At 47.6% G+C, this 26,749-nt stretch overlaps 5 protein-coding genes across 8 annotated transcripts; 3 read left to right on the top strand and 2 right to left on the bottom strand.

Annotated features, from left to right (window-relative positions):
* Positions 1-894: 894 nt before the first annotated feature.
* On the top strand, positions 895-4,602 carry LOC136528285 (uncharacterized). 3 transcript variants are annotated; one of them, XM_066521225.1, is made up of 7 exons: positions 895-1,491; positions 1,675-1,827; positions 2,148-2,294; positions 2,553-2,705; positions 3,682-3,804; positions 3,889-3,966; positions 4,325-4,602. In XM_066521225.1, the coding sequence occupies exons 1-6, from the start codon at positions 1,378-1,380 to the stop codon at positions 3,964-3,966; spliced, it is 768 nt and encodes a 255-aa protein (XP_066377322.1). In that variant the 5' UTR covers positions 895-1,377; the 3' UTR covers positions 4,325-4,602. The 3 variants fall into 3 exon arrangements, with proteins under 3 accessions (XP_066377322.1, XP_066377323.1, XP_066377324.1); XM_066521226.1 differs by lacking the exon at positions 4,325-4,602 and having other exon boundaries at positions 895-1,256; positions 1,337-1,491; positions 3,889-4,243; XM_066521227.1 differs by lacking the exon at positions 4,325-4,602 and having other exon boundaries at positions 895-1,261; positions 1,337-1,491; positions 3,889-4,243.
* Positions 4,603-5,040: 438 nt separating this feature from the next.
* On the top strand, positions 5,041-7,965 carry LOC136527398 (ferredoxin--NADP reductase, leaf isozyme 1, chloroplastic-like). Its single transcript, XM_066520117.1, has 8 exons — positions 5,041-5,538; positions 5,634-5,767; positions 5,896-5,974; positions 6,777-6,868; positions 6,954-7,031; positions 7,148-7,210; positions 7,334-7,568; positions 7,678-7,965. The coding sequence occupies exons 1-8, from the start codon at positions 5,199-5,201 to the stop codon at positions 7,743-7,745; spliced, it is 1,089 nt and encodes a 362-aa protein (XP_066376214.1). The 5' UTR covers positions 5,041-5,198; the 3' UTR covers positions 7,746-7,965.
* On the bottom strand, positions 7,819-10,804 carry LOC136527397 (WAT1-related protein At3g30340-like). 2 transcript variants are annotated; one of them, XM_066520115.1, is made up of 5 exons: positions 10,146-10,804; positions 9,826-9,888; positions 9,054-9,672; positions 8,830-8,981; positions 7,819-8,708 (listed from the first exon to the last, which is right to left on the bottom strand). In XM_066520115.1, the coding sequence occupies exons 1-5, from the start codon at positions 10,400-10,402 to the stop codon at positions 8,564-8,566; spliced, it is 1,236 nt and encodes a 411-aa protein (XP_066376212.1). In that variant the 5' UTR covers positions 10,403-10,804; the 3' UTR covers positions 7,819-8,563. The 2 variants fall into 2 exon arrangements, with proteins under 2 accessions (XP_066376212.1, XP_066376213.1); XM_066520116.1 differs by having other exon boundaries at positions 9,138-9,672; positions 10,146-10,800.
* A 10,152-nt stretch (positions 10,805-20,956) lies between these two features.
* On the top strand, positions 20,957-23,914 carry LOC136527636 (large ribosomal subunit protein uL6). Its single transcript, XM_066520427.1, has 3 exons — positions 20,957-21,432; positions 21,523-21,645; positions 23,551-23,914. The coding sequence occupies exons 1-3, from the start codon at positions 21,070-21,072 to the stop codon at positions 23,635-23,637; spliced, it is 573 nt and encodes a 190-aa protein (XP_066376524.1). The 5' UTR covers positions 20,957-21,069; the 3' UTR covers positions 23,638-23,914.
* Positions 23,915-24,183: 269 nt separating this feature from the next.
* On the bottom strand, positions 24,184-26,358 carry LOC136528706 (uncharacterized). The gene is made up of 4 exons (XM_066521682.1): positions 25,865-26,358; positions 25,563-25,792; positions 25,356-25,466; positions 24,184-25,274 (listed from the first exon to the last, which is right to left on the bottom strand). The coding sequence occupies exons 1-4, from the start codon at positions 26,149-26,151 to the stop codon at positions 24,541-24,543; spliced, it is 1,362 nt and encodes a 453-aa protein (XP_066377779.1). The 5' UTR covers positions 26,152-26,358; the 3' UTR covers positions 24,184-24,540.
* Between the last annotated feature and the right edge of the window lie 391 nt (positions 26,359-26,749).

Raw genomic sequence — 26,749 nt, 5'->3', positions numbered from 1 at the left:
TTATTCCATGGTTTCATAAACATTTAATTTTAAAACTCATGGAGAGTTGGTAATCTTACCAAGAGAATTTCATTTCCATGAAACTCATTTCTTCTCTCTCGTTAAAATATTATCATGTTATCAAAAATACATATGTCGCAGGGTACTAGATGCAAATGAAACTCTCCGCTGAGATTGGCCTTATTCACTTCCAGATGCGCTTGTGCTCTCACCAGCGGAATTGGTTTTGCAACCGCAGCTGCTCCTTGCGGGACAGATCCGGCAGCAGCTCCTCCAGCGGCAGCGCCACGAATTCCATGGCCATGGACATCGCCATCGAACTCATGCTTTCCTTTTGAGCTAGTTTTTGACTGGAAAAAGGCACTTTCTCTGCTGAATTCTTGTCTTGTTGCCCGTAGCAACTAATCCTCTGATGGAGACGAGACCCCTCTTTCAGTTCTCCCTCTTTCTGTCCTCGAGGCCGGCCCCGTTTCTTTTTCTTTTATTATATATTCGTTAGCCAGTTACAAAATAAGTTATTCTATAGTCACCTTTATTTACGATAATTTTATATATTAATTTACGATAATGTCTATACATATTTACGATAGTTGGGTTACTATAATACATGGGGATATTTACCATAACGTTATAGTAAACCACCTAGTAAGGAGTTACTATAATCTCATAAATTAATATAGTAATTATCGTAATTTAGAGTGACTACAGAATAAATTATTTTATAGCTGTAATTATATATATACTTCGCAACCTCCTCTCTCCGGCTGACAGGAGAGGAGAGAGGAGGTTGCGAAGTACATAATCCCGAAACGGAAAAGAAATCCAGGGAATGCAGCGTGACCAGCCCAGCAAGAAAATGCGTTGGGGCCCAACCAACCCAGCCCAACAGGAACAGCAGCTCTGTTCTCCTCAGTCCCCAATCAATCTCCTTCACGGCTGGCTACACGCTGTTGGCCGGAGCCCCGGCGCCAGACTCGCCGAGTGCCCGAGCCACTGCAGACCCCTCTGCCTGCGCTTGCTGAGCCACTGCAGCCAGCCACCACGCTTCTCCACCGCCCGGCCACCGAGTTCTTCACCTCCTCCACCGCTCGCTCGCCGCACTCCTCCAAATCACTGTGCGGCCGCGCCCACGCCCAATCCCACGGAGAAGGCAAGGCAGCAGGCTGCGTCTGCGGCCCTCGCCCTCCAGGCTCTGTGGCGCTCACGTTCACCTCCTGGCTCCCTCCATCCCTCAGTCTGCTGCGTCGTCGGGTCGGGTCGGGTCAGGCTCAGGCCGCTGTCTTTGCTGTCGGGCGGGCTCTCCACGTCCCGACCCCAACTTGCATTTGCATTGCAGGGACCAGCAATCGCAGCATCCGAGGGAAAAAGGAAGGGAAGATGATGACTGCCTCTTGCTACTTCTGCCGCTCCGTCGTCCGAGCTCCTCTGCTCAAGTCCAGGAGCGCAGTGCGCTGCCAAAGCGCCGCCCCGCCAGGTGCCAGCGGTGCCAAGGTAACCCAAACGGCCACACCCACTACGTGTGCTTCACAATTTTTATACCTGGAGCCACCAGCAGAGGGAAATGTCATACGTCGCTTCTTTTGGATAATAATAATAAAGAGTGGGGGATCATGTATAAGCTTAAACTACTGATTCACTTGTCTATCTGGCGCTGGTCGGTTCTCGTGTGTGAAGCTTGTCCTAGAGGTGAAAGAACGGCTAGCGAGGGAGAACCCAGGCCTCCCCACGGGCAGGAATGGGAGAGACGATGACGACATGGTCCTCTGGTTCTTGAAGGACCGCAAATTCTCCGTCGATGAAGCCGTCTCCAAGCTCACCAAGGCAATTGTATCCTCATGTTTGAATTTATTAGATGTTCTCACACATTTTTGTTAGAGGGGTTTTCATCCTTGGTCTTTGAACCAATATGCAATTTTGATATATAAAGTTATACCCTTCACACCTCATTACCTCAAGCTGATATTTACCAATATGCAGTTTTGATATAAACTGATACCCTTCACACATCAAGATTCATGTTTTGCCACATCAAGATTCATGTTTTGCAAGATCATGGGAAACCTAATAATTTACTCACTAAATTCCTGGTATTGTAACAGAATCTATATAAGCATTGGTATCTTCAGTTTTCCTTTCAACTGCATTAGAAATGGCGCCAGGATTTTGGTGTTTCAGAGTTATCAGAAGAATCAGTGAAAGGCCTCTACCAAACTGGCAAGGCATATGTACATGATTCTTTGGACGTTTACGGCAGACCTGTGCTAGTTGTAGTGGCAGCCAAACATTTCCCTTCGGTGCGTTCCTTTTGTTTCCCAATCTTGATTTGGAAATGTTCAACAGGGATAGTGGCTACACCTACAGTGTTTCCAATTTTTAGAATAGCACAAAGAACAAAAGAAGGCAGTGGCATACTATCAGTATTACTTCATAGCAGCTCCAAAATTAAACTACATGGCTTAGCTAGCTGACTTGTAACTTAAAGATATCTCTTGTATTCGATAAGCATTTGCTCTTAATAATACTGATGATCCATGTATAATATGCTACTGCAGACACAGGATCCAGTTGAAAACCAGAAGCTATGTGCCTATTTGGTTGAGAAGGCAGTAAGCAGACTTCCCTCAGGAGCAGAGAATATACTTGGAATCTTTGATCTGCGAGGCTTTCGTGTTGAAAATGGTGATCTCCAGTTCCTAAAGTTTTTGGTAAGTTTGATAGCTTCAAGGCATGACTAAGCATCTCTGATTACCTTTTGTGCTGTTCAGTGGCAGACATGCATACTTTTATTTGCGATGATATAAACAACAACAACAACAACAAAGCCTTTTAGTCCCAAGCAAGTTGGAGTAGGCTAGAGTTGAAATCCAACATGAACCCCTAGTCACGGTTCAGGCACGTCAATAGCTGTTTTCTAAGCACTCCTATCCAAACAGAGATCTCTAGGTATATCCCAACCCTTTAAATCTCTTTTTATTGCCTCTCCCCATGTCAGCTTCGGTCTTCCTCTACCTCTCCTCATTTGCGATGATATAAAAGAATGTGAAAAGAGAGCAGTGTAATGCCACAGGAAAACATTAGTAAATCATTCATGTAATGTATACATCATCCATTGCAAGGAGTAATTCCAAGCAATAAACTATTTCTACATAAGCCAATTTTCATGGAGATTATCATAGCAATGTTCTGGGCAATCTGGACCCTCCGAAATGATGCTATCTTCAGGAATGTTCAACACTCAATTCAGTCTTGCAAATTCATCATCAGACGGGAGTTAGCCTGGGTTAAGCTCAGAGCTAAGAATGCTCACAAAGCTTTGATAGATCTATGGCTAGACAACTTTGTGTAATTCTTTCTATTTTCTTTGTATCTTTCTTTGTTTCTTGATTTTTTGTATCTGGAACCTTTTAGTTCAGTTATAATAAAGCTCAGTAGGGGGAGACCCCTCCTGTTTCCTTAAAAAAAAACTATTTCTACATACGAAAACTGTGATGAGGCACACCAGTTAGAAAAGACAAATGGCGTGTTCATGATCTCAGATGGCAAAAGAACAAGTTTATCTAATGGATTAATTCAAATCACATATGGATTTCCTGCTATATGCTGCAACTATTATATATATATATATCTAAACACTTTTTTTTTGGTATATGCGTCGCAATTAATGCCCCCTCCCCTTCCCAGATTGATGTTTTTTACTATTACTACCCGAAGCGGCTTGGCCAAGTTCTTTTTGTCGATGCTCCATTTGTTTTTCAACCAATGTGGCAGGTTGTCAAACCTCTGTTGAAATCTTATGCCTCCCTGGTATGCTCTCCCTCTCTCTTAGGTTAGTGCTTCATCAAACGATATGGATAATCTTACAATCTACTGCTATGTTACCCCTGCTAGGTAAGATTTTGCGATGCCGAGACTGTGAGGAAGGAATACTTCAAAGAAGAAACTGTGCCTCTTGATTTCCGCAATTAGGTGCCACGATTATTTCTTCAGTAACTGCAAGTCAGTTCATCGTTAAAGAGCTCTTGTGCCTCACGTGTAGTAGTCTTTTCATTCCGCTTGTCTATTGTGGTTTCTGCCACTTCTTGCCGGGGTGTCTTGGTGGTGGTGTTGTTCCTTCCTAAACATTTGTAAAACATATAACCAGCCGTTTTGGGCTATAATATATATTCAGGTGGGGAGTAATTCCCCCGGTGACATTTCAAAAAAAAAAAAAAAACTGCAAGTCAGTTCTACCTATGCCTTTGTGCCACGATTAAAGATCAAAATTGTGCAGATTATTTTTAGTTCTTCCAATCTCTCCTAAAAACTATTTTGCAGAAATGTGCAGGTGGTTTCGGAAACAATGGCCTTTAATTGATCGAGAATGGATTTGGCACCCGGGGGGGCTGGCGCCTTCCCTATCTGTTCCGTTGGATTAACTTCTCAAAAGTTGCTGAGACGGAGACTAACGGCAGCAAACGTTTGGAGGGTCCAGTAAAAGAATGGCCCCTGTACTTGTATAACTTCTGTGGAGCAGAATGCTCTGTTTTAGGCTGCTATCTGGAATGGTCCTGTACCATATTTTTCTGGTTCTGGATGAAGCTATATATGGACTTCATTCATCTCCGTTGAACAATTGCCAATTACATAACTTGTGTATGCCCAATTCCATGGTGTAACTTTTCAGTTGCAGACAACACATGTATTCCATTTTTTTCAATCAAAGTTCTATCTGCTATAAAATTGAATCATGGCTTAGTTTGTAGACTTCATAAAGAAACACAAACTAATCAAACCAGCTTTTGAAGAGTCTGCTATGGATAGAAAAGTTTCAAAGCAAAATAAGATACAAAGTTGTATTACATAAAAACCAGGTATGCATCAAATCAGTTGCATTCATAAAAATCAGGTTTACATCAAATCAGTTGCATTCTGGAAAACTAATCTGCAACAAAAGAGAAAAAATCGAGCAAGTGGGTCCGGTGGCACGAATCATGGAGCACAGAAAAGACCAATGAACATTGTTGCAAAAGACCACAACCACTTGCTTCTCATCTCCTTTCTCCTCCGCCTTCCACTCATCTTTCCCCCTGCCGTCGTGTATCATCTCCGGCCAGGCCGCCTTCATTCCTCTCCCCTCCCCTCCGCCTCCGGTCCGGCCGCCTCCACTTTTCGCACCCCAGACGTACGCCACTGTGTAGCTGCTGCTGCTGCTGGCCGCCATGGCCACTACAGTCATGGCCGCGGCCGTCTCCTTCCCGTCCTCCTCGGCCGCCTCTGCGGTCGTCAAAGCGTCGCCAACGTCGCCCTGTACCGCCCCACACTTCCTCTCCTACCGCCCGAGGGCCGCGCGGGCCGCCATCCGGGCGCAGGCGTCCGCCACTGACACCGCCGTCGAGGCGCCCGCCAAGTCCAAGAAGGAGTCCAAGAAACAGGAGGAAGGCGTCGTCACCAACTTGTACAAGCCCAAGGAGCCGTACGTCGGCAAGTGCCTCCTCAACACCAAGATCACCGGCGACGACGCGCCGGGTGAGACGTGGCACATGGTCTTCAGCACCGAAGGTAGGTTACTCTTGTAGTCTTGTTGGTTTGTTTGTTCTCAGTTCCTTCGTCCCATGATGACAGGTGCCCAACTGTTGTACACGCACTGCACGCAGGCAAGATCCCGTACAGAGAGGGCCAGTCCATCGGCATCATCGCCGACGGCGTCGACAAGAGTGGCAAGCCGCACAAGCTCAGGCTCTACTCCATCGCCAGCAGCGCTCTCGGCGACTTTGGCGACTCCAAGACAGTCAGTAGTCCTCTCCTCTGCTCTGCTCTCTCTGAACCAACCATTCTCCATCATTTTCTTTGTGAGCATTTCTTTCTGGCGAGACGAGCAAGACAGAATTAATCGCCTGACTTGTGCTTCGTCTGCAGGTCTCGCTGTGTGTAAAGAGGCTCGTTTACACCAACGAGGCCGGAGAGATCGTCAAGGGAGTCTGCTCGAACTTCTTATGTAAGTCTCGTCACTTTCCGCCTGCACTGCGCTGCATTGCATTCTTCTTCTCTGCATCTCCTCCTTCTCAAGAATTGGTTTCTTAGAATACAAGTCGTCAGGATTCAGATTTTGACTTCTGATTCTCATGACACCGGCTTTTACTGAATGTGGATGACACTGACTTTACTAGCTGCTTCATTATCTTCTTCTCTTTTTTTTTTTCTGAAAAGAGTTTTCCTCTGCTTTTAAGAAAGCAATATAGTTTGATACAAAGTCTGCTGGGACTGCCAGCTCTCCAAACAAAACCAAAAGAAGGACCCTGTTAAACCTTAGATTTCAACAGTGTCTGAATCTAGAACAGCCAGAGGGTCCACTCCAACACGATCGCCATTATCTTGCCAATCCTGTCTTTGTCCACCGGCTTAAGCAGTACCAGCCACTTCTACAAAAAGATTAAAGCATGAAAAATAATCTCAGAAGGCTTATCCATTTTTTTTTCAATAGCCATCTTATTCTGCGCCTCATTATTTTCTTCTTGTGCATAGTTACTGTCCCATTAAATCAATGGTACCCTTGGCCTTCACACATTACTGTTATATTTAATCCACTAATCCTGACCTGACTTCATTGAACTGACACGGTACCAAACTGGAAACCATGAATGTGGTCCTATACCAGCACCTTGTTGTGGCATCCATCCATAATCCTCATTTCATTGACATGTATCTGGATCTACGTATTATATATGATCCTTCACTTTAAAGGTTGACACCTGAATGCCTGATCCAACTTGTTCCCCTGTGCTCATATCATAATGCAGGTGACCTGAAGCCAGGTGCTGACGTCCAGATAACAGGACCAGTTGGCAAAGAAATGCTCATGCCCAAAGACCCCAACGCTACTATTATAATGGTAAGCTTGAGTGCCAACTCCTGTTGATCAGCGCCTAATAACTGACGACAGCCAGAGATTTCACAGTCATGCCAATTTCTTCCAGCTTGCCACCGGTACAGGTATTGCTCCATTCCGCTCGTTCCTGTGGAAGATGTTCTTTGAGAAGCATGACGACTACAAGGTACAGCAGTGTTCTACTTTATCCCGGCAGTATCAAACTAAAATCACCCATATCTCTTAAAGTAAAGTTCACAGAGAAAGACTAAACAAACGAACAATGTGTGAACTCTTGTGCAGTTCAACGGTCTGGGATGGCTCTTCCTGGGTGTTCCAACGAGCAGTTCATTGCTCTACAAGGAGGTCAGTACATCGATCTCTGCTGTTTTCATGAGGAACTGCACAAGTGCTACTCTCCTCTTATTTGTTTTCATGCGGCACTCAACCTATGTAGTTGCACTGCATTTGTGAATGGACATTATTCAGGAGTTTGAGAAGATGAAGGAGAAAGCACCGGAGAACTTCCGGGTTGACTATGCCGTCAGCAGGGAGCAGACAAACGCGGCGGGGGAGAGGATGTACATCCAGACCCGGATGGCAGAGTACAAGGAGGAGCTGTGGGAGCTTCTGAAGAAAGACAACACCTACGTATACATGTGTGGGTTGAAAGGCATGGAGAAGGGTATTGATGACATTATGGTGTCACTAGCTGAAAAAGACGGTATATATACTCTATAGATAATATTGTGAACCTGTTCTCCTTAATTTGAGCCGTTCTTGCTGTGAAACTAATGGTGCTGACTTGTGTTGCATTGCTTGCACAATGTTAGGAATTGACTGGTTCGACTACAAGAAGCAGCTGAAGAAGGGAGAGCAATGGAATGTGGAGGTCTACTGACCGTTCAATTTTGCATCTGACATTTGTGTTGTGTCATTGTGTGTATCTGTACGTGAGGCCAAAGTGTACTGCGTATATAATGTAGATAGTGAGTTTGTTCTGTGTATTACTATGGTTGTTTCTTTGGGGTTTTATATGTACTCTTATATTATGTCTATTCCATTTTTGGTATGAGCAATGTCATCAGTACACATGAAAAGAGTGATGAAGTGGCTCAGAATTTCTGTCCCCACAAAATTTTTTTTGTAAAGCTCTTGTAGATCTTTTTAAAAATTTGGTTTATGTCAAATGCAGGAGAAGTTTTATTTTACATTGAAATTGATATCTACACAATGAACATTTGCCCCTGACAACCAACAAAGTTACACAACAAACTTACAATACATATCCGTACTGTATTTTCTGCACATTTCTTGGACCATTTTTCGTGCAGTAAATAAATATACTAATGCAGAAGTATACATACGAAAAGGTGAACAACTGCTTATATTTGCAGAAAATTTCTGCTCTCCGGTATTGCCCACACTCTACTCTGTATTTCTCCAGGGGCCTACAAAATGGCTTGCTGGTAGTGGTGGTTCAGTATGTGATGTTGCTATCATCAGTAAGTAGGAGTACTGTATTTAAGACCATTCTACTGTTTGAATTAGAATCTAAACACTTTGTTGGCACCAGACTGATCGATCTGAGAAGGAAGGAAGGAACATTGCCCACCCTGAGACACCAAAAGGAAAAAAGAAAAGGAGTCAGGCAGAGATCTTATTGCTGGGACTGTTACAACCAAACGACCAACAGTCAGAGGATGCTGCTGTCCGTCTTCAGTTGTGCTGCACTTGCTGCTGCTCTTTGTCAGCAGCGTCTTCTTCGGCAACCTTTGGAGGAGGAGGACAGTGCAGGGCCTCCTGCCTCTTGCCCCACAGCAGAAGATACAGGCCACCTATCACTAGCACTGATCCCAGCACACTGCATGCACAAAGGGCACCGGAGGAGCAGAGCAGAGCAGGTGACTTCACTTTCGATCAGGTGGATTGGATTCAGATATTCAGTGATGGCATGGCATGGTACCATCAGTGTCCGTCCGTACCTTCCGAGGTAGAGCTGCTCGTGCAGGATGGAGAAGTCGATGGCGGAGACGATGATCTGCACCACCGGTATGAAGGCGGCCACGAACACGGCTCCCCTCTTCTCGATGCACCATGTCACCAGCACGAACGAGACGCCGCAGCCGACGATGCCCTGAGGAAGTATGAGGATCATTCATTTATCAGAATGATAAATTGATAATGGAGCTAGTTGAGAGTTTCAGACTTGATAAATGATGAAGCAGTGATGCATGGCAACGAGGAGACTGAAATAAACAAGGAACAGTGAGTGAGCAAAGCAAGCAGGTACGGCGTATAGGACGGTGAGGATGTTGAACTTGCTGGTGATGATCCAGGGGGAGATGCTGCGCTGGGTGCAGAGGCCGACGACGGCGACCTGGAGGAAGCTGAACAGGGACATGAGCGCGTTGCAGGAGTAGACGTGCGGGTACTTCTTGGCGAGCCGGCCGTGGAGCAGGAACCAGCAGGAGAGGCAGATGCAGTTGCCCAGGATGGCCACGGTGCCCAGCGTCCACTTGCCGCGGCTGGCGGCGTCGTCCGCGGCGGCGTGCGTCGGCCGGTGGGACTGCTGGTGCGAGGCCGCCACCGCCGCGTGGGTGAGCGCCACGCCCTTGTAGATGGTGAGCACCATGGCGCCGGCCAGGGACACCAGCGTGCCCAGCAGCTTCGCCATGCCCGTCCTGCTCTTGAGGTCCAGCGCCTCTGACCGCGTGGCGACGGCGAGGAGGAAAGTGAGCACGGGGGCGATGTTGGAGAAGGCTGTCACGAAGGTGGCCGTGGTGTAGCGCAGGGCCACGAAGATCATGTACTGACGCAGAGCTGCCCTGCAATGGCGCAGGTTGGTTCATCAATGTGCTATAGCTTCATGAGATGAGCTTCGTTCTCGCTTTTTGTTTCAGATTCAGACATGGTGGAATGGATGGTTACTCTCGGAAGAATTGAAGCAGCTTCTTCATGAAGATGATAGGGATACATACCCGAGCGCCGCACTGACGAAGATGTAGGCGAAGATCTCCAGCGTCAGCTTCGGCCTCGACTTCCTGAAATCCAAATCAATCGAATTCAGGGAGACTTGCAGTTGCAGCAGCAAAAGACAATCTCATGAAAACAAAAGACATGCTGAGCTGAGCTTGCAAAAAAATAGTACATAAAATAGAATGCATATATACCCATGCTGCCCTCCTCTAGGCTCTAGCTTCTTTTTCTTGAAAAAAAGAAAAGAAGATTACTTAAAAAAAAACGAAGAAAGGTGAGTGGGTCACAGCCTTGGATCATCTTGCTACGATATGCTGCTTACCTCTCCTTGAAGAATGCGATTGGCGCGAGGAAGACGGCGGCGGTGAGCTGCTGCAGGGTGACGATGACGAGCGGGTTCATGCCGCCGTTCATGGCCACCTTGACGAGCGACACCATGACCGCCGCCACCACGTTGAGGCAGAGCATGACCACCACCGGCAGGCCGCCGCCGAGGCAGGACCGAATCATCATCATCATCCCCACTCTCCACTGTCCACTGGATTGCTTGCTTGCCTGCCTGCCTGAGAGCTCGTTCATCAGACAGGGATGATCCCAGTTCGCAGGCGGCGGAAGGTCTTTTATAGTGTGGCTCGCCGGCCCCGAGTCCCCGACCAGGCGATACAAATTGCGATGCGATCCGGCCAGCGAGCGGCGAGGTAGCTAGACACGATGGCTGGAATGGATCGGTGAGGAGGAGGAGAACGCGGCAGGACGGATGAGATGCAATGCAAGTATGCAGCGGAATGGAATGCGGTAATGCGATTATGCAGGGAATCGTTTCAGGTACGCCTTTTTTCTCATCTTCTGACGAAGGGAAGGAAAAAAGGAAGGAAAGAAAAGATGGGTGAGATTGGTTACAGAAACCTAGCTGCCATAGCTGCTCTGCTGCTGCTGGGGTAGTGCAAGGGAGCTGTAGCACGTCTCCCTTTATTTCTCTCTTGCTGATTAGCTTTTGGTGTGTGGGCAATGATGCAGTTGCCAATGGTGTTGGCCTGCCTGGCCACACACCCAGACCCAGCAGCAGCAGCACAACACTGAACACAAATGAGGATGTGGCCACCTCTCTTTCTTTCTCAAAGGCGCCCTTGCGCCTTTATTTGTCACTGTTTGACATGGTTGATATACATATATGCCTTTATCAGCTGCACTTGCAATGATAAGTATACATAGCACTTTGTGTCTTTGAGAGAGAGAGATACCCAGCAGGTTATTCTCATTCCAGCCCGGTACTCTAGATTGTGCTCCCTGAACTTATACACTTATACTATTGAACTTTTTAAACTTATTCTAAGTTCTCGTCTCGGTCCCGATACTTGCAAAATACGCACTCAAATCTCTAAATTTGTACTATTCTACAATCCCAACCACCACCACACCCCACCACCACCGCACTGCGCGTGGTCGCACTACGCAACACCGCGTTCGTCCACCCTTAGCGTCGTAGGTCATAGCGCATGGGGGCTGGGACGTGTGGCTGGGTCTTAGGCACGATGTACCGCCCTATAGTAGTGAGAAGCTAGAGGAAATTAGAAGGGGTGTCCTTGCCCTATAGGTGCGAAAATTCGAGTTACAACTATGGTGACCCTAGTATTGGTTTTTTTTTGCATCTGCATTCACAACCAACAACGTAGCTTCACCATAGCCAATCTAGATTTCTAGGACCGCCACACACACTTGGCCGCCCATACCATGCTTGTCCTACTACATGTCACGGCCGAGCCTTCATCGTCGTGGCCCTCCTTGCTTCCGCTCGACTCGCTCCTGCTCCACCTTGCTGCAGTGCTGACCCCCACACCGTGGTAGATGCACTTGACTCGGCCACCATTACCACCGCGCTCCTTCCTCTTCCCCATGGCGCAGAAGCTCGTTCTCGTTCTCGCCATCTCCTTGCACTCGTTTCCCACCCTCCCAGCTTTCTTCGCCTCCCTTGACAAGGGCAAGGCCGTCACTGTGACCAGGTAGGGCAAGTGTAGCGCATGGCATGGCGGCGCGGACGGGCACAACAGGGCCTAGCGTAGCAACGTGGGTGCAGCATCACGCCGAAAATGCAATGCTAGGAGGCATGAGGTGATAGGGCGAGCGGTTGCATGGGTGAGGCGTGCGTGTGCGATTTGGTGGAGGCAAGGACGGTGCGGTGCAGGGTTGAGTGTACAATTTTCAAGTACTACCAGCGCGCAAACTCGGGATAAGTTTAAGAAGCAGCAATTTGCAAGTACCAGATTAGAATGAGAACTCAAGACAAGTTTAGGGATCTGAACGTGCAATTTACATAGCAGCGCCTGAATGGGATTTTTTTTTTGAACGAAAAGGTAAAAGCTCCGCCGCTCAATTAAGAAGAGCACCTAATCAGAATTTGGGAGAAGTTTAAGTAACACTAGTGGTATCTGCTTTGTATATATTATACTCCTCTTTTCACTAACTCTGCCTGACATGCAGAAGCATCTGTACTTGATGAGGCAGAGAGGCACACGCATCATCACGTATATAAGAAGCGGTTAAAGTGAGCGAGTGAGTGAGCAAGGGAATATAAGCATAGCATTTCTGCTCTCCTGCATGCACTCGTGGAGCTGGAATAATCAGCTGAAATATAAAAACCTTAAACTACTACTAGTAACATTTACCAGAAAACTTTATGAATGATTCGATCCCTTGTGGCGTCATGTTGTCGGCGAAACATTAGATTATTGTTATACGAGCAGACTGGACTGAAGATGGAATTGTCCACCTCAAGGAGGAACCAACTGTGGATTCATTTTAGGGAGAGGTGAGAAAAGAATGGTTGGAGTGGAGAGGAAAAGGAGAGCTAGCTAGTGTATGACCTCGCAATTGCTGCCACTTTAGTTTGTGTGTGTGGAGAACTGAAGATGAGATGACCTGAAACGAGATGAAAACAACCCCTTGAGGTGAAGGGCTCCGTTATGGGCACGGGGCAGAATTGCGGCTCTCCTTTTTCCCTGGGCTGGCTGGGGATACGATAGTGCTAGACTGCTAGTGCATGAGAGAATCAATCATCGGTCAGTCAGTCACTGGCCGCAACTAGCTCAGGCTCAGCTAGCCGCACCTGCTGTTTTGCTGTCACTCAGTTCCATCGCGGCTGGCAAATTGCCATGGAAAGAAGGAAAGAAAGAAAGAAAGAGATAGCGAGCGATAGATGGGGACGCCATGGATGGATCTGATGCTACACCGTACTCTCTTTCTCTCTCTGTCTCTCTCTTTCTTTAGCCGAGATTATCAGTCAGGGAAAGGAAAAGGAGGATGACGAGTCAGCCGAAACGACGTCTTCGGTCCATGCTTAAATCGCTGTACTGTCATCCATCAGACTATCATTCATTTTCATTCATAAAAACACACAAAGATATATGGATGTGAATGAATCCGTCTCTCTTCTCCCCCTGCCCCCTTTCCTTTTATTAACACAGAAACTTAACTTCTTGATCTTGATTGCATTGCTGTTGAGATTGTTTCAGGACTAATAATTTGATTCGAGCTAATTAAGCTGCCACCTTTGATGTGTTGCTGTATGAAAGCAACTTTTTCGCCGCCGCCGCTCTGATTCAGATTCACCACCGACTCGACTCGACTCTTGTAATGTCAGCTTGCCTTTCCTCAACCTGATCTCTAATTCAACAGCATGGAACAGCAAACAGTGGTGATGTGAGATTTCCTTCCTTTTCTTTTTTCTTTGAGGGAAAAGATTTTATTCTGTCTCTGTCTGTCTAATAGAAAAAAAAAGAGATAATCTCTGAATTATTGGAGTTATGTTTGATGACTAATAATTTAATTTCCACCTAACTAAGCAGTACCTTTGATTTTTCTTTTGGGTGTATACTATATAGAACTTGGCCATCATAGCATATCACCTCTTTGATCTGGTTTCTGAAAGCAAGCAGCTACAGGGACACTCTTCTATCTCTCTCCTCACCGACGACCCTTGTCAGTTAGCCTTTGCTCTCCAGTCTCCTCTTCGAACTGAATCCAGCGAGCCTGCTTCCAGTCCTGGTGGCGTGTACGGTTTGCAAACACAGGAGAACCGCTGTGTCTTTGATGGAATCCAACCGGAGATCAACATGGTGCTTCAAGCAAGCAGCAGCTGAGCAGCAGGCTTTGGAGCAGATAAGGCAGTAGTTGTCTGTTTGGGCTGCTCAGTGTCTTTCAAAGGGCGCCAATGTATCTAAAAACAACTAACCCGAGCCATGGAACCACCATGTAATCTGAGTATCTGACTGTTTTTGTACTTGTAATAGCGCAGTTCTCAAACACTTCCACCCACTTAATTACTCTGCAGATATGCTATGCAGAGCCTGAAACTTCAGACATGAAACGCGTGGGAGGCAGGACCAGGAGAAGCCGTGACCAACACAAATGCTAAGCTCTTGTTACCCTGTTATCATGTTCAGACCATGCATGCATATCCATGAGAGCGACACGTGATCTCTTGGATAGCTAGCTAGCTAGTCCAGCATGTACATGGGGCAAGTCAAGTTCTTCTCCTCTAGTCCCGTGTGCATGACCAGCAGTAGTGCCTCAGCTCCATCGGTCGCCATTCTGCATCTGTGTGTAGGAGTTCTTCTTTTGCGACTCCGATCGATCCTCTTTTGCCCAGCAAAATATCCTGGGTGGATTCGGCACACAAAGACAGCTACCTGTGCAAAGAACATGCATGCATGTGTAGGTAGAGTTGCTGCTGCTTTGCCTCCTACTCATCGTGCTGTGCTGTGCAATGCGTAGTTAGCTTGTATTGGTATTGCAGAGTTGCATGCCGTGGTATAGGTAGACGACCGACCCATGCCATGATCGTCCAGCGCACTCTCTTCCATCAGCAGCAGGTTCAGTTCAGGGCCACCTCGCACTGTCTCCTCCTCGATCGCTCCCTCGTTTTTCCAGCGAGACATCAACCTTCGCTTGTTGCTTTTCGCGTGCCTGCCTCGCTAGCTGTACGTACGTACATAAAGTCATGCGCATAGTGTTGCCAAACCACACACCCAAAAAAAAGTCATGTATACTATCAGGCAAAAGAGAGAGTCGTGTATATAGTCTCCCTCAAATGATATGCACTGCTACTCAAAGTGCATAGCCTTTTTTTTCACAAGATTTGTTTTTATTTTGTTTTTCTAATCTATCGATATCATAAAAGTATAGCGATTTCGAAAGATTTTCTCCTTTTCTTTTGTACTAGGAAAGAGATTGTCTTATACAGTAAGAAGGTTGCCTAGAATCCTAAGAAATGGTATTGTAATATGGTAAAGTTGGGGTGGGGATGGGGTTTAGAAACAAGCTATAAATATGTCAGTACTCCATCACGTAAAGGTAGAGAAATGAACATTTGGACGCGAAATGTGTCCACAGAAGAGTGATTGATTGGTTGAGATTTGCCCTTTGTCTTGGACTCAGAAACTCTACTTTTTAGTTTTCGTCCGAAACTCTATTTTTTAGTTTTGGTCCAATTATTTTGGTTTGATCGATAAACACTTTTTTGCACTTTTAAATCTAATAAAATCCTACATGCATAGCCTTTTTCACAAGTTTTGCTTTCATTTATTTAAAAAAAAAATAGGTATCCTAAAAGTATAGTGATTTTTGAAGATTTTTCTACTTTTCTTTTGTACTAGGAAATAAGAGATTGTGCTGGAAGCCTATAAAACAGGAATATTTACTTTTATCTAACTCCATGCATGTACATGTCTATGTTTTTTTACTTTACTCTCAACAGTGATGAAGGTGAACGTCGTTTGTCGAGATTGATGGTGATGACTCATACAATGTGAACCTCAAGGAGTGAAGGTATTTAGAGAGAGAGAGAGAGCTTGTCGAAAGGCCCATATGCTACAGCTCCCCTTAACGACAGGTGGCGCCTCTTTTTTAGCTGGATGTGCATGTAGAAAGCCATATACCAACAGATAGACTATGATTGTCGTATAAAGTAAGAAATTGCCTAGAATCCTAAGAAATATTATTGCAATATGACAAGAAGGCGCTATTAACATTACTCCATAATGTAAAGATAGAGAAAGTAATATTTGGACGCGACATGTGTCTAAAGAAGAGTGGTTGATTGGTTGAGATTTGCCCTTGTCTTGGAACTAGAAACTCTACTTTTCAATTTGGGACCAGTTATTTTGGTTCAATAAATACTTTTTTGCACTTCTAAATCTAATGATATTGTTCAATGTAGTGTAAGGAATCATCCATATTATCAAAAAAGAAAAGAAAACCCTACCGTTCAATCGGAATTGAGCGTCCCCAAACTCTTTCGAGATGAGTGTCTTTGTGACCATAAGGATGAAATCGAGTTGGGTAACTAGTCATGAGCTTGATTCAATTGGTGGTTGGGTTTGTCGTTACCACTAGGGTCATTGGTTTACTATTGGTGTTATAGTTAGGAACAGAGAGAATGGATGACAGCAGGAGATAGAGATATGGATCAAGGGGATAGGGAAAACTTAGTTTTGATGGATTGGGGAAAAATATGGGAGATGTAGGGAAGAGGTGGCACCCGCCACCATTGATGTGGTTTATGCAGTTTAAGGTTGAATGGAATGGTAGATGTAGGGAAGAGGTGGAACGCGAAAGAGAGGCTTGGGAAGGTAGATGTTGAAGCGAGTGTGTTCACCTGTGATCCATCGTTGTTAGATGATTAGCAGTGAAATATCTGTACTAGTAGCATGTTTTGGTAGGAGGAAAACAAAGAATGAATAGACCGGGAAGGGTTGCTACTTCTAGAGTGGGGGAAAGGAGCTCTGGGGCTCGGCGCAGTGGAGGTGTCGGGTTCATAAACCGGGGGTCCCTCGTGGACTGGCTTCCACGCCAGGGCTTGGCTCAGGAAGACGACTTCTTTTCTTCTGGACCGGCCCGAGAGTCTAAATTTGACAGACCGAAGCACTCGCTTCGGGCCCTGGCCGCCTTCGACCCATCTTACAGACCGGAGCGCTCGCTTCAGGCCCTGGCCGCCTTCGACCCATCTTTCCGACCGGAGCACTAGCTCAGGCTCAGGCCAACTTCGAACGGCCTCTCCGATCGGAGCGCTAGCATCAGGCCCCAGCCGCCTTCGCACGGCCTCCACTCGGAAAGCCTGACCCAAGGACCGCCTCCGATTCTGACCCCGTGTCTCCGACCGGGGTTCATAGAAAACCCTGCCCATCGCTATTCTTCGACTGGCGCATCAGAACTGACTAGGGCCATCCGACCGGGGATGCCCGCTCAGGAAGAACCAGAAGGCGTACGAAGGAAGGCAAGACGGGGCTCACAAGTCAAACCACGGCACCAGGGACCATACCCTGTGGAACAGTACTTTACAACCGCCCTGCCACAAACAGTATTGTAGGCGCCAATGTTTACCTCTACAGTATTATAGGCGCCGGTCAAAACACCCGTACGGTAAGACCCCCCATGTGCCTCTGGGCATCAACAGTATTGTGGGCGCCGGAATTCACCGTACCAGTTGAACGTGGTAAAGCCATGCCTCCAGTCAGTGAGACAACATTTTTGCAGGTACCGACGTCCTCCAGTCTTGAAGAAAGCAGCTCAACCTCCCACATGTACCTAACATTCTGCAGTGACATCAATAGTATCGCGGGCACCCACCATTGTCCCGTCCCCGTCGGTGTGGGCAACAAGGCTTAGAAACGTCCGTACTCTCTCTCCCTCTCATTTGTAAAGCCATCCCCTTCTTCTATAAAAGGGGATGTGCTCCCTCCAAGCACAGGCAGTTCACCCAAGTCAACCTCTTCAAGTTCAAGTTTAGGGTTGGACACTTCGTTCATAGCATAGCTCCTATCGATCTCGGCCCTTCCAACCGGACCGACCGGACACCCCATATATCTCTCTCTCGTTTGTAACCCCACTACAGACTTTGAGCACCTAGGCTCGGAAATAAAGTCACCAACCGACCCACACTGGACGTAGGTGAAAGGTCCTAATGGCTAGAGGGGGGTGAATAGCCTAATAAAATTTCTACAACAACACTTAACAAAGTGGTTAGACAATTATGAGGCGAAATGAGTGTTGCGCTAGCCTACTTAAAATGCAAGCCACCTACCACAATTCTAGTTTAGATAGTGTCAACACACAATAGCAAAGACACTATTCTATGTTAGTGTGCTCTCAAAGACTAACTAAAGAGCCACACCAACCAACCAAGCAAGCTCTCACAACTAGCTACACTAAAGAGCTTGTCAACTAGTTTGCGATAAAGTAAAGAGAGTGATTACGATAGTTATACCGCCGTGTAGATGAAGTACCAATCAATCACAAAGATGAATAACAATGGAGACCAATCACCTCGGAATCAAAGGATGAACACAATGATTTTTACCGAGGTTCACTTACTTGCCGGCAAGCTAGTCCTCGTTGTGGCGATTCACTCACTTGGAGGTTCACGCGCTAATTGGCTTCACACGCCAAACCCTCAATAGGGTGCCGCACAACCAACACAAGATGAGGATCACATAAGCCACAAGCAATTCACTAAAGTACCTTTTGGCTCTCCGCCGGGGACAAGGTCAAGAACCCCTCACAATCACCACGATCGGAGCCGGAGACAATCATCACCTCCGCTCGACGATCCTCGCTGCTCCAAGCCGTCTAGGTGGCGGCAACCACCAAGAGTAACAAGCAAAATCCATAGCGAAATACGATCACTAAGTGCCTCTAGATGCAATCACTCAAGCAATGCACTTGGATCACTCCCAATCTCACTATGATGATGAATCAATGATGTAGATGAGTGGGAGGGCTTTGGCTTAGCTCACAAGGTTTCTATGTCAATGAAAATGGCCAAAGATGTGAGCCACAGCCGGCCATGGGGCTATAAATAGAGCCCCAATCAAATAGAGCCGTTATACTCCTTCACTAGGCAAAATGCGCTCTGACCGGACGCTCCGGTCATACTGACCGGACGCTGGCCCTCAGCGTCCGGTCGCCCGATGGATACCACGCGTCACCAGCTTCAAACGCTGTTCATCAGATTCCAACGGCTACGAGGCTGACCGGACGCTCCGGTCAAAACTGACCAGACGCTGAAGCCCCAGCGTCCGGTCGTTTCCAGTAAGCTCCCCGAGGCATGTTTTTTCGACCGGACGCGTTCAGTCCACCTTGACCGGACGCAGCCAGCGTCCGGTGCTCAACCCTGGCCTACTGTGCCGTCTAACAGCTTGACCGGACGTAGCCTTTCAGCGTCCGGTCGCTGAGTGACCCAGCGTCCGGTCAGTAGACTGACGCCAGCATCATTTCAACCAACTTCATTTCAACTCTAACTTCTTCACCCTTGCTCAAATGTGCCAATCACCAAGAATTTTGCATCCGGCACAATAGAAAATAGACATTTTATTTTTTCAAAAGCGCCGAATCCCGCCGAGTTTGCGAACACCTTGTGCACATGTGTTAGCATATTTTCACAAATATTTTCAAGGGTGTTAGCACTCCACTAGATCATAAAATGCATATGCAATAAGTTAGAGCATCTAGTGGCACTTTGATAACCACATTCTGATACGAGTTTCACCTCTCTTAATAGTACGGCTATCAAACCTAAATGTGATCACACTCTCTAAGTGTCTTGATCACCAAAACAAAATAGCTCCTACAAGTTATACCTTTGCCTTGAGCTTTTTATTTTTCTCTTTCTTCTTTTCAAGTTTAAGCCCTTGATCATCTCCATGCTATCACCATTGTCATGTTATGATCTTCATTTGCTTCTCTACTTGAAGTGTGCTACCTATCTCATGATCACTTGATGAACTAGGTTAGCACTTAGGGTTTCATCAATTCACCAAAATCAAACTAGAGCTTTCAGTAGGGCACGTTGCCTGAACCAGTATAAATCCTGTGTCATTGAGTGCTAGGCCACCTCCGATCACAACGTACAACAAAACTACAAATATTTACTAGTTTGCCACTTTCTGTACCGACAGGAGGAGTTTCTTGATGGCACACTTTAGTTGTGGCGGGTCAATGAATCAGGTAGTGGAGGAGTATGGTGGTGCAAAACCAACAATGTCACAATGCTATGTCATTTCTTTAGTCACGCATGGGGCAGATTATTTTGTGTGTAGGGTTTTTTTTGCTAGGTTTGCGTTGTTTTTATTGATTCATTTGTTATTTCTCAAATAAGGCCTTGTTGGTCAAAACACTTAAAATAACTAATGTCCTGGCTCATTTCTTTAATGGTCAGCTGATTTCCTCTGTGGTGGTTGATTTCTTTGATGTGAAGACTAATAGAGTTCCTCCGTAGCTGATTTCTTTGATGTGTGTGAACACTAGTAGTCTAATTTTGCGCCACTCGTTAGTTGGCATGCTGAAACACACAGGCGCATGTGGTGGTCAGCTGTGGGTCAAAACAATTACTCCTGTAGGTTATACATGCGAGTGGACAGTTGCCGCTCCTTTCCCTTCCCTGGCTTTGTTTCCGATCCCCTTGTGCCTTTGAGCTATTCGCTCGGCTATCTGCTAATCCCACCTACACTTCCTCGCCTCTTCTCTAGAGCAATGGGCGCCTCCTCACCTACACTTGCCCCGCCTCTTCTCTAGAGCAATGGCCGCCTCCTCCTCGGGCGCCGCCGCTGCCGACCAGCCGCACCCACTCCAGATCACCAGCATGGCTCACTCACTCAGCCTATGTGAACTCCGCTGCGGTAGGGCGGGGGGCTCCTGCCCCCTCCACGCCCACCGCTAGATTATGCAATCAACAGCGGGTGCGATATAAGTTTGATGGATTCCACGTGTCAGCCTCACAAATAAACAAAATTGCATCCATTCATACAGTTCACCGAACAAAATCTCAGTATTTTTTTACACCCATCCGCTCATATATCTCACCAATCACACTCTCCTTAGATTTTGTACACCTTATAAGCCTGTCCAAAATAACAAGGTACAAGTCCACGTCGAGCAACCTTCTTCTCTGAGGAATCCACTCTGCGGCCCATATGGTCTGAAAGCCCATACGAATGGCCCAGTAGTAGTAGTGGCCCACCTGACCTCTCGGCTCGCAAACAAACCCTAAGCCACCGATCCGACGGCGGGGATCTCCCGATCAACCCACAAAACCCTACCCGTCACCGCCCCCTTATATAAAAGGCTCGCCCCCAGCGCGCCGCCGTTCCTTCGCGCACACAAGCAAACCCTCCTCCCCTCCGCCGCCCGCCGCCCGCCGACCGCCCGCCCGAGGAGGAGGAAGAGAAGACGAAGGAGCAGCATCACCGGGCAAGATGAAGACGATCTTGGCGTCGGAGACTATGGACATCCCGGAGGGCGTCACGGTGACGGTGGCCGCGAAGCTGGTGACGGTGGAGGGCCCCCGCGGGAAGCTCACCCGCAACTTCAAGCACCTCAACCTCGACTTCCAGCTGCAGGAGGGCGGGCGCAAGCTCAAGGTGGACGCGTGGTTCGGCACCCGCCGCACCATGGCCGCCATCCGCACCGCCATCTCCCACGTCGAGAACCTCATCAAGGGTGTCACCAAGGGGTACCGCTACAAGATGAGGTTCGTCTACGCTCACTTCCCCATCAACGCCTCCATCACCAACAGCAACACCGCCATCGAGATCAGGAACTTCCTCGGCGAGAAGAAGGTACCCATCTTTGTTTCGCGTAGCAGATCAGATCTGGGAGGGTTGTGGTGTGTTCTGACTGGTTGGTTTTCCTGATGAACCCGGGATCAGGTCAGGAAGGTGGACATGCTTGAGGGCGTCACCATCCTGCGGTCCGAGAAGGTCAAGGATGAGCTCGTCCTCGATGGCAACGACATCGAGCTCGTCTCTCGCTCCGCCGCCCTTATCAACCAGGTGAGTACCTACCTGTTGATTGCATCCCGTCTGTCGTCCCTTATCATCTCTTACTGGTACATATACGAGTTGGCTGCTATATGTAGTGCCAGATGTGCTTTGATGTGGTAGATCATGATCCTTGCATTTATTCCTCATTATTGCTCTGTTATGAAGCAAGTATTGCTGGTGTAGATAAATTTTACCAATATCAAATTATAGGGTTTTATCACATTGGCTGTTCTTATATGGTAGGAACCACAGGTGGTTTCTGCTTGAAATGTCCAGGTAGATCACATTTTAAGTTCATATGACACTAGTGCTGTCAAATACAAACTAGAACTGTAGTCCTGCATCTCGAGATGTATAAATATCCATCATTCATGTGTTCAGCAATTTCAGTTTATGATTTTGTGCTCTCAACAAGTGTAGCATTTTAAGGCTCTGTATTTACAACAACAACAACAACAAAGCCTTTAAGTCCCAAACAAGTTGGGGTAGGCTAGAGTTGAAACCCAACAGAAGCAATCAAGGTTCAGGCACGTGAATAGCTGTCTTCCAAGCACTCCTATCTAAGGCTAAGTCTTTGGGTATATTCCATCCTTTCAAGTCTCCTTTTATTGCCTCTACCCAAGTCAACTTCGGTCTTCCTCTGCCTCTCTTCACGTTACTATCCTGACTTAGGATTCCACTACGCACCGGTGCATCTGGAGGTCTCCGTTGCACATGTCCAAACCATCTCAACCGGTGTTGGACAAGCTTTTCTTCAATTGGTGCTACCCCTAATCTCTCACGTATATCATCGTTCCGAACTCGATCCCTTCTTGTATGACCGCAAATCCAACGCAACATACGCATTTCCGCGACATTTAGCTGTTGAATATGTCGTCTTTTCGTAGGCCAACATTCTGCACCATACAACATAGCAGGTCTAATCGCTGTCCTATAAAACTTTCCTTTTAGCTTCTGTGGTACCCTTTTGTCACATAGGACACCAGACGCTTGCCGCCACTTCATCCACCCTACTTTGATTCTATGGCTAACATCTTCATCAATATCCCCGTCCCTCTGTAGCATTGATCCTAAATATCGAAAGGTATCCTTCCTAGGCACTACTTGACCTTCCAAACTAACATCTTCCTCCTCCCGAGTAGTAGTGCCGAAGTCACATCTCATATACTCAGTTTTAGTTCTACTAAGTCTAAAACCTTTGGACTCCAAAGTCTCCCGCCATAACTCCAGTTTCTGATTCACTCCTGTCCGGCTTTCATCAACTAGCACTACATCGTCCGCGAAAAGCATACACCAAGGGATGTCCCCTTGTATGTCCCTTGTGACCTCATCCATCACTAAAGCAAACAAATAAGGGCTCAAAGCTGACCCTTGATGTAGTCCTATCCTAATCGGGAAGTCATCCGTGTCTCCATCGCTTGTTCGAACTCTAGTCACAACATTGCTGTACATGTCCTTAATGAGCCCGACGTACTTCGTTGGGACTTTATGTTTGTCCAAAGCCCACCACATAACATTCCTTGGTATTTTATCATAAGCTCTGTATTTAGTGACAGCGAGAACCTAATGCCCGGATAATGTTATGATTGATCTTAGTCCTAACTGTGGAAATGCACGTGTTGTAGATTACCTATGTGATGAATTCAGTGAGAAACTATTGTTGTCTTATTTCATTTTTGTACTTGTTGCTGACATTGTGATATTTTACACATGGTATGTCACTTTCTAGTGCAATGCATATGTCAACTATTGTTCCTGCTTCTATCTATTTTGATCTTTGTTTTGCTCTTTGAAGCGCATCTTGAATTTACTAGTTTTGTTGATTTTTGTTATATAATTCTCATTACTACTGGTGGATTGGATTGATGTGCTATGATTTGTGTTACTGAACGAGTTTTCTCCATTTCTCTACAGAAATGCCATGTCAAGAAGAAGGATATCAGAAAGTTTTTGGATGGTATCTATGTCAGCGACAAGGGTGTGATCGAGGAGGAGCAGTGAGCGACAAAGTAGCTAAAATGCCTGGAGATGATCCAGAGGTGCTACATCTGCCTGCCGTGTTGCTATTATCGTTTGGGTTGCAATTTTCCGAGACTGAATTTTGTACTTGGTTAGGATGTGTTATGGAGCATGCTATCTTATCCTACATATTGTTGTCTCTGTTTAAGAATATGAACCTTGTTTCTCATTCCCTAAAGATAGTTGACTGCCAGTGTTCGTGGTTGAAACGAAAACCGGAGGTTTATTAACTGAATTTGCGTATTCGATTGGATTGCCATGCTGACTGCTATGCTTTTATCTTGTTTTGAATTTTGCATCTCAGTTTAAATTCTATTATCCCAGGAAAGGCTTAGCCCTTGCTGTTTTTCTATTTCATGTTACACCAACACGCTGAATGCGGTTGGAACTCGGATTGAGATTCTGAATGGGCACTGATATGCTGTTTTACTTTGATTTGATTCGTTTCAAATTTCACATTCACATTGAATGTTTTGTCTAAATTTCCTAATTGTAACCTGTACGTGTATTCACACTTTCGTGCATAGCAATATTGGCAAAATATTTCATGTCCTTAAAAGGTATGGACATTGCTAATGCAAGATTGCAAATTACTAATGTCTAAATGGGTCCACCTATCATTAGCAGTTCAAAACTTCCATAAGGCTCTGTTCGGCTTACCTAACATCCGGCTTGATCGGCTTTTTTTTCAGATTTTTTTTTCAGCTAAAACAATGTTTTTCTCTCACAATATTTTCGCTGTTTTTCAGTCAATTTCAATCAAAAGATTCAGCAAGCGGCCTTAGTTTATGAACCCTAGCGAAACCTGAGTTTTTTCAGCAACTCTATAAAGCAAGCATTCTTCTAGCGAGTGTGCGCCAGAAAAACACAAAGTTCATGTTGAGTTCAGCCGCAGATTCTTCTGAGCACGAACATGCCATATCCGATGCCAAGAAACGTGGCAATGGAGATCCCGAAGATGCCGACGAGGATTCCGGGCACGACGAGCGAGGTCCAGCCTTTGGCCGTGGCCATGGCAGCGGCCGTGGTGGGCCCGCCGACGTTGGCGTTGGAGGCGATGAGCAGCGGCTTCCTATCGATCCCCATGATCCTGCCGGCGGCGAGCACGACGGCGAGGTGGACGGACACCTGCACGAGCGCGAAGGCGAAGACGCTGGGCGCCCGGGTGACGGCGTCCACGACGTTGCCGTTGGCCCCGACGACGGCGAAGAAGAGCTGCATGAGGATGAGCGCCAGGGACTCGCCGGCCGGCGCGAGCCTGCCGAGCGGGCCCGGGAACGCCGTGGCCAGGAACACCACCAGCGCCGTGACGCACGGCAGCGTGCCGCCCTGGAGACCCAGCCGCGCGGCCATGGCCGACCCGGCCTTGCAGATGATGAATGACAGCGCGACCGCCGCGCCGCCGTTCAGCACGAACAGCCGGCCCCCGCCGCCCTCGTCGGGCTCGCCGTCCTTCTGCGGACTCGCCGTCGCCGTCTTGGGCTCTGCTGGGATGTTTGACGCCAGTGAGAAGAGCGCCATGAAGTAGAGCGCCGAGATGAGGTTGTCCGCTGCGACGCCGGCGGCGAGGACGGACGGCGTGAGGCCCAGAGCCTCCGAGATGGCGACGTAGTTCACCGCTGCTCGTTGCAGTCGATGATGTCATCAGTGGGCAGTGGCAGTGATGATGAGGTGAGTAAGCAAAGCATTTACATTATTACCTCCGCCAATGTAGCTGCCCATGAGTGCAGCTGCGATCTTCCAGCTATCTTGGCCCAGCGATCTCATGGGGATCAGCAGGTACGCCACCGTCGTGCCGATTACAGTTGCGACTGCACACCAAAATGTTCAACATTCATTCGATTGATTGATAGATGAGCCTGAGGCCTACGAAAAGAAAAGAAAAAAGATGCGATTTTGTCCGCAACCAGATCCGAGAAGGAAGGCCTTGAGGAGGTCGCCGGTGGTGCGGACGACGCGGCGGAGGTCGGCGCCGAGGAGCAGCAGCGGGACGGCGGCCGGCAGCAGGTACTCCATGACGGCGTCGTGCGCGGGCGCGCCGGGGGTGACGAGGCCGACGGCCGTGGCGGCCAGGCCGGCCATGATGCTGACCAGCGCCCCGCTGAGCGTGGCGCCCCACGACGTGTTCTCCTCCGCCCTTCAGTTGGCGAGCAAGGCAAGCTCCGGTCAATCGGTCATCGGTGACAAGGCCATTGCTCGGGTCTCTTACCATGTGCCGAACGCGGCGGCGGAGAGGAGGAAGGCCCAGTTTCCCCAGTGGTCGCCGGGCGCGATGGCTACCGTGGCTGCGGCGGCGGGCGGGCGGAGGGCGTGGCGAAGGCGAGGGGAATAGGAGGCGCACTTGTCGTGGCCGTGGTAGTGCCGGGTGGTGCAGGTGTGTAGGCGAGGCGGCAGCGGGCGGCGGAAGAGGAGGGGGAAGAGGCGACGACGGTGCGGCGGCGACGGCGAGGGGTCGTTGGAGAGGAGGAGCTGAGCCTGAGCGGCGGGTGGCGCCATGCCGCCCCCCACCTCACCCGAAACAATATCCTCTGTCCTGTTGGGGCGCGCGCCTGGGCCAAGTGTTTCATTGCTGCTTCTTGTGCACTGGACACCGGTGCTGCCGGCCGGCCGGCCATTTGCTCCTGCTCCCACTGTATTTTTCTTGACATTTTACCTGTCCTTTTAGAACACAATTTTTTGTTTTCTCGCATGGAGAAAGTGACATGGAGTCTCATGATCATCTTTATTTTATTCTGCTGATGATGTTAAAATGTTTGTGACCTTTATTTTTTTCGTTTTCTTCTTCAGAATAAAGGATTTTATACGTATAGGATGTTTTCCTCTTTAGAGAAAAATGAATTTTACTAATCTACGAGAGTCAAGATGCCCAATCAAGCCGACTGAATCCCTCCAAAATTCCAAAGATGCAGGCGGCCGAACCCGGACCAATATTCGGCTGCATATAGATGTCAGTGTGACCATGTTGCCACTTGTCAGTTGCCCCTGTCCGTTCCACCGATTTCCAAATGTTTGGTCCCCGGCGATGCACATCATGAGTTCATGACAGCATCTAACCTCGATTAGCACTGCTTGACTACCACTCGTTTCTTTCATC

This window comes from Miscanthus floridulus, chromosome 19 (assembly GCF_019320115.1).
Source record: "Miscanthus floridulus cultivar M001 chromosome 19, ASM1932011v1, whole genome shotgun sequence".
Classification (NCBI taxonomy): domain Eukaryota; kingdom Viridiplantae; phylum Streptophyta; class Magnoliopsida; order Poales; family Poaceae; genus Miscanthus; species Miscanthus floridulus.
Note: the sequence above shows the minus strand (reverse complement) of the source record. Positions and strands in the feature narration are given on the sequence as shown.

What these genes read in the sequence shown, in the direction of transcription:
- LOC136528285 (XM_066521225.1), top strand. Translation starts at nt 1,378, where the DNA reads ATGATGACTGCCTCTTGCTACTTCTGCCGCTCCGTCGTCCGAGCTCCT. An exon ending in CAGGTGCCAGCGGTGCCAAG is followed by an intron (nt 1,492 to 1,674) that starts GTAACCCAAACG and finishes TCGTGTGTGAAG; the next exon opens with CTTGTCCTAGAGGTGAAAGA. An exon ending in CAGCCAAACATTTCCCTTCG is followed by an intron (nt 2,295 to 2,552) that starts GTGCGTTCCTTT and finishes ATGCTACTGCAG; the next exon opens with ACACAGGATCCAGTTGAAAA.
- LOC136528706 (XM_066521682.1), bottom strand. Translation starts at nt 26,151, where the DNA reads ATGGCGCCACCCGCCGCTCAGGCTCAGCTCCTCCTCTCCAACGACCCC. An exon ending in GCCGCCGCGTTCGGCACATG is followed by an intron (nt 25,793 to 25,864) that starts GTAAGAGACCCG and finishes CGCCAACTGAAG; the next exon opens with GGCGGAGGAGAACACGTCGT. An exon ending in GGCCTTCCTTCTCGGATCTG is followed by an intron (nt 25,467 to 25,562) that starts GTTGCGGACAAA and finishes TTTGGTGTGCAG; the next exon opens with TCGCAACTGTAATCGGCACG.
- LOC136527636 (XM_066520427.1), top strand. Translation starts at nt 21,070, where the DNA reads ATGAAGACGATCTTGGCGTCGGAGACTATGGACATCCCGGAGGGCGTC. An exon ending in ACTTCCTCGGCGAGAAGAAG is followed by an intron (nt 21,433 to 21,522) that starts GTACCCATCTTT and finishes ACCCGGGATCAG; the next exon opens with GTCAGGAAGGTGGACATGCT. An exon ending in CCGCCGCCCTTATCAACCAG is followed by an intron (nt 21,646 to 23,550) that starts GTGAGTACCTAC and finishes ATTTCTCTACAG; the next exon opens with AAATGCCATGTCAAGAAGAA.
- LOC136527397 (XM_066520115.1), bottom strand. Translation starts at nt 10,402, where the DNA reads ATGAACGAGCTCTCAGGCAGGCAGGCAAGCAAGCAATCCAGTGGACAG. An exon ending in TTCGTCAGTGCGGCGCTCGG is followed by an intron (nt 9,673 to 9,825) that starts GTATGTATCCCT and finishes GCGCCATTGCAG; the next exon opens with GGCAGCTCTGCGTCAGTACA. An exon ending in ACTGCTTCATCATTTATCAA is followed by an intron (nt 8,982 to 9,053) that starts GTCTGAAACTCT and finishes ATACTTCCTCAG; the next exon opens with GGCATCGTCGGCTGCGGCGT.
- LOC136527398 (XM_066520117.1), top strand. Translation starts at nt 5,199, where the DNA reads ATGGCCACTACAGTCATGGCCGCGGCCGTCTCCTTCCCGTCCTCCTCG. An exon ending in AGTCTGCTCGAACTTCTTAT is followed by an intron (nt 5,975 to 6,776) that starts GTAAGTCTCGTC and finishes ATCATAATGCAG; the next exon opens with GTGACCTGAAGCCAGGTGCT. An exon ending in GTTCATTGCTCTACAAGGAG is followed by an intron (nt 7,211 to 7,333) that starts GTCAGTACATCG and finishes GACATTATTCAG; the next exon opens with GAGTTTGAGAAGATGAAGGA.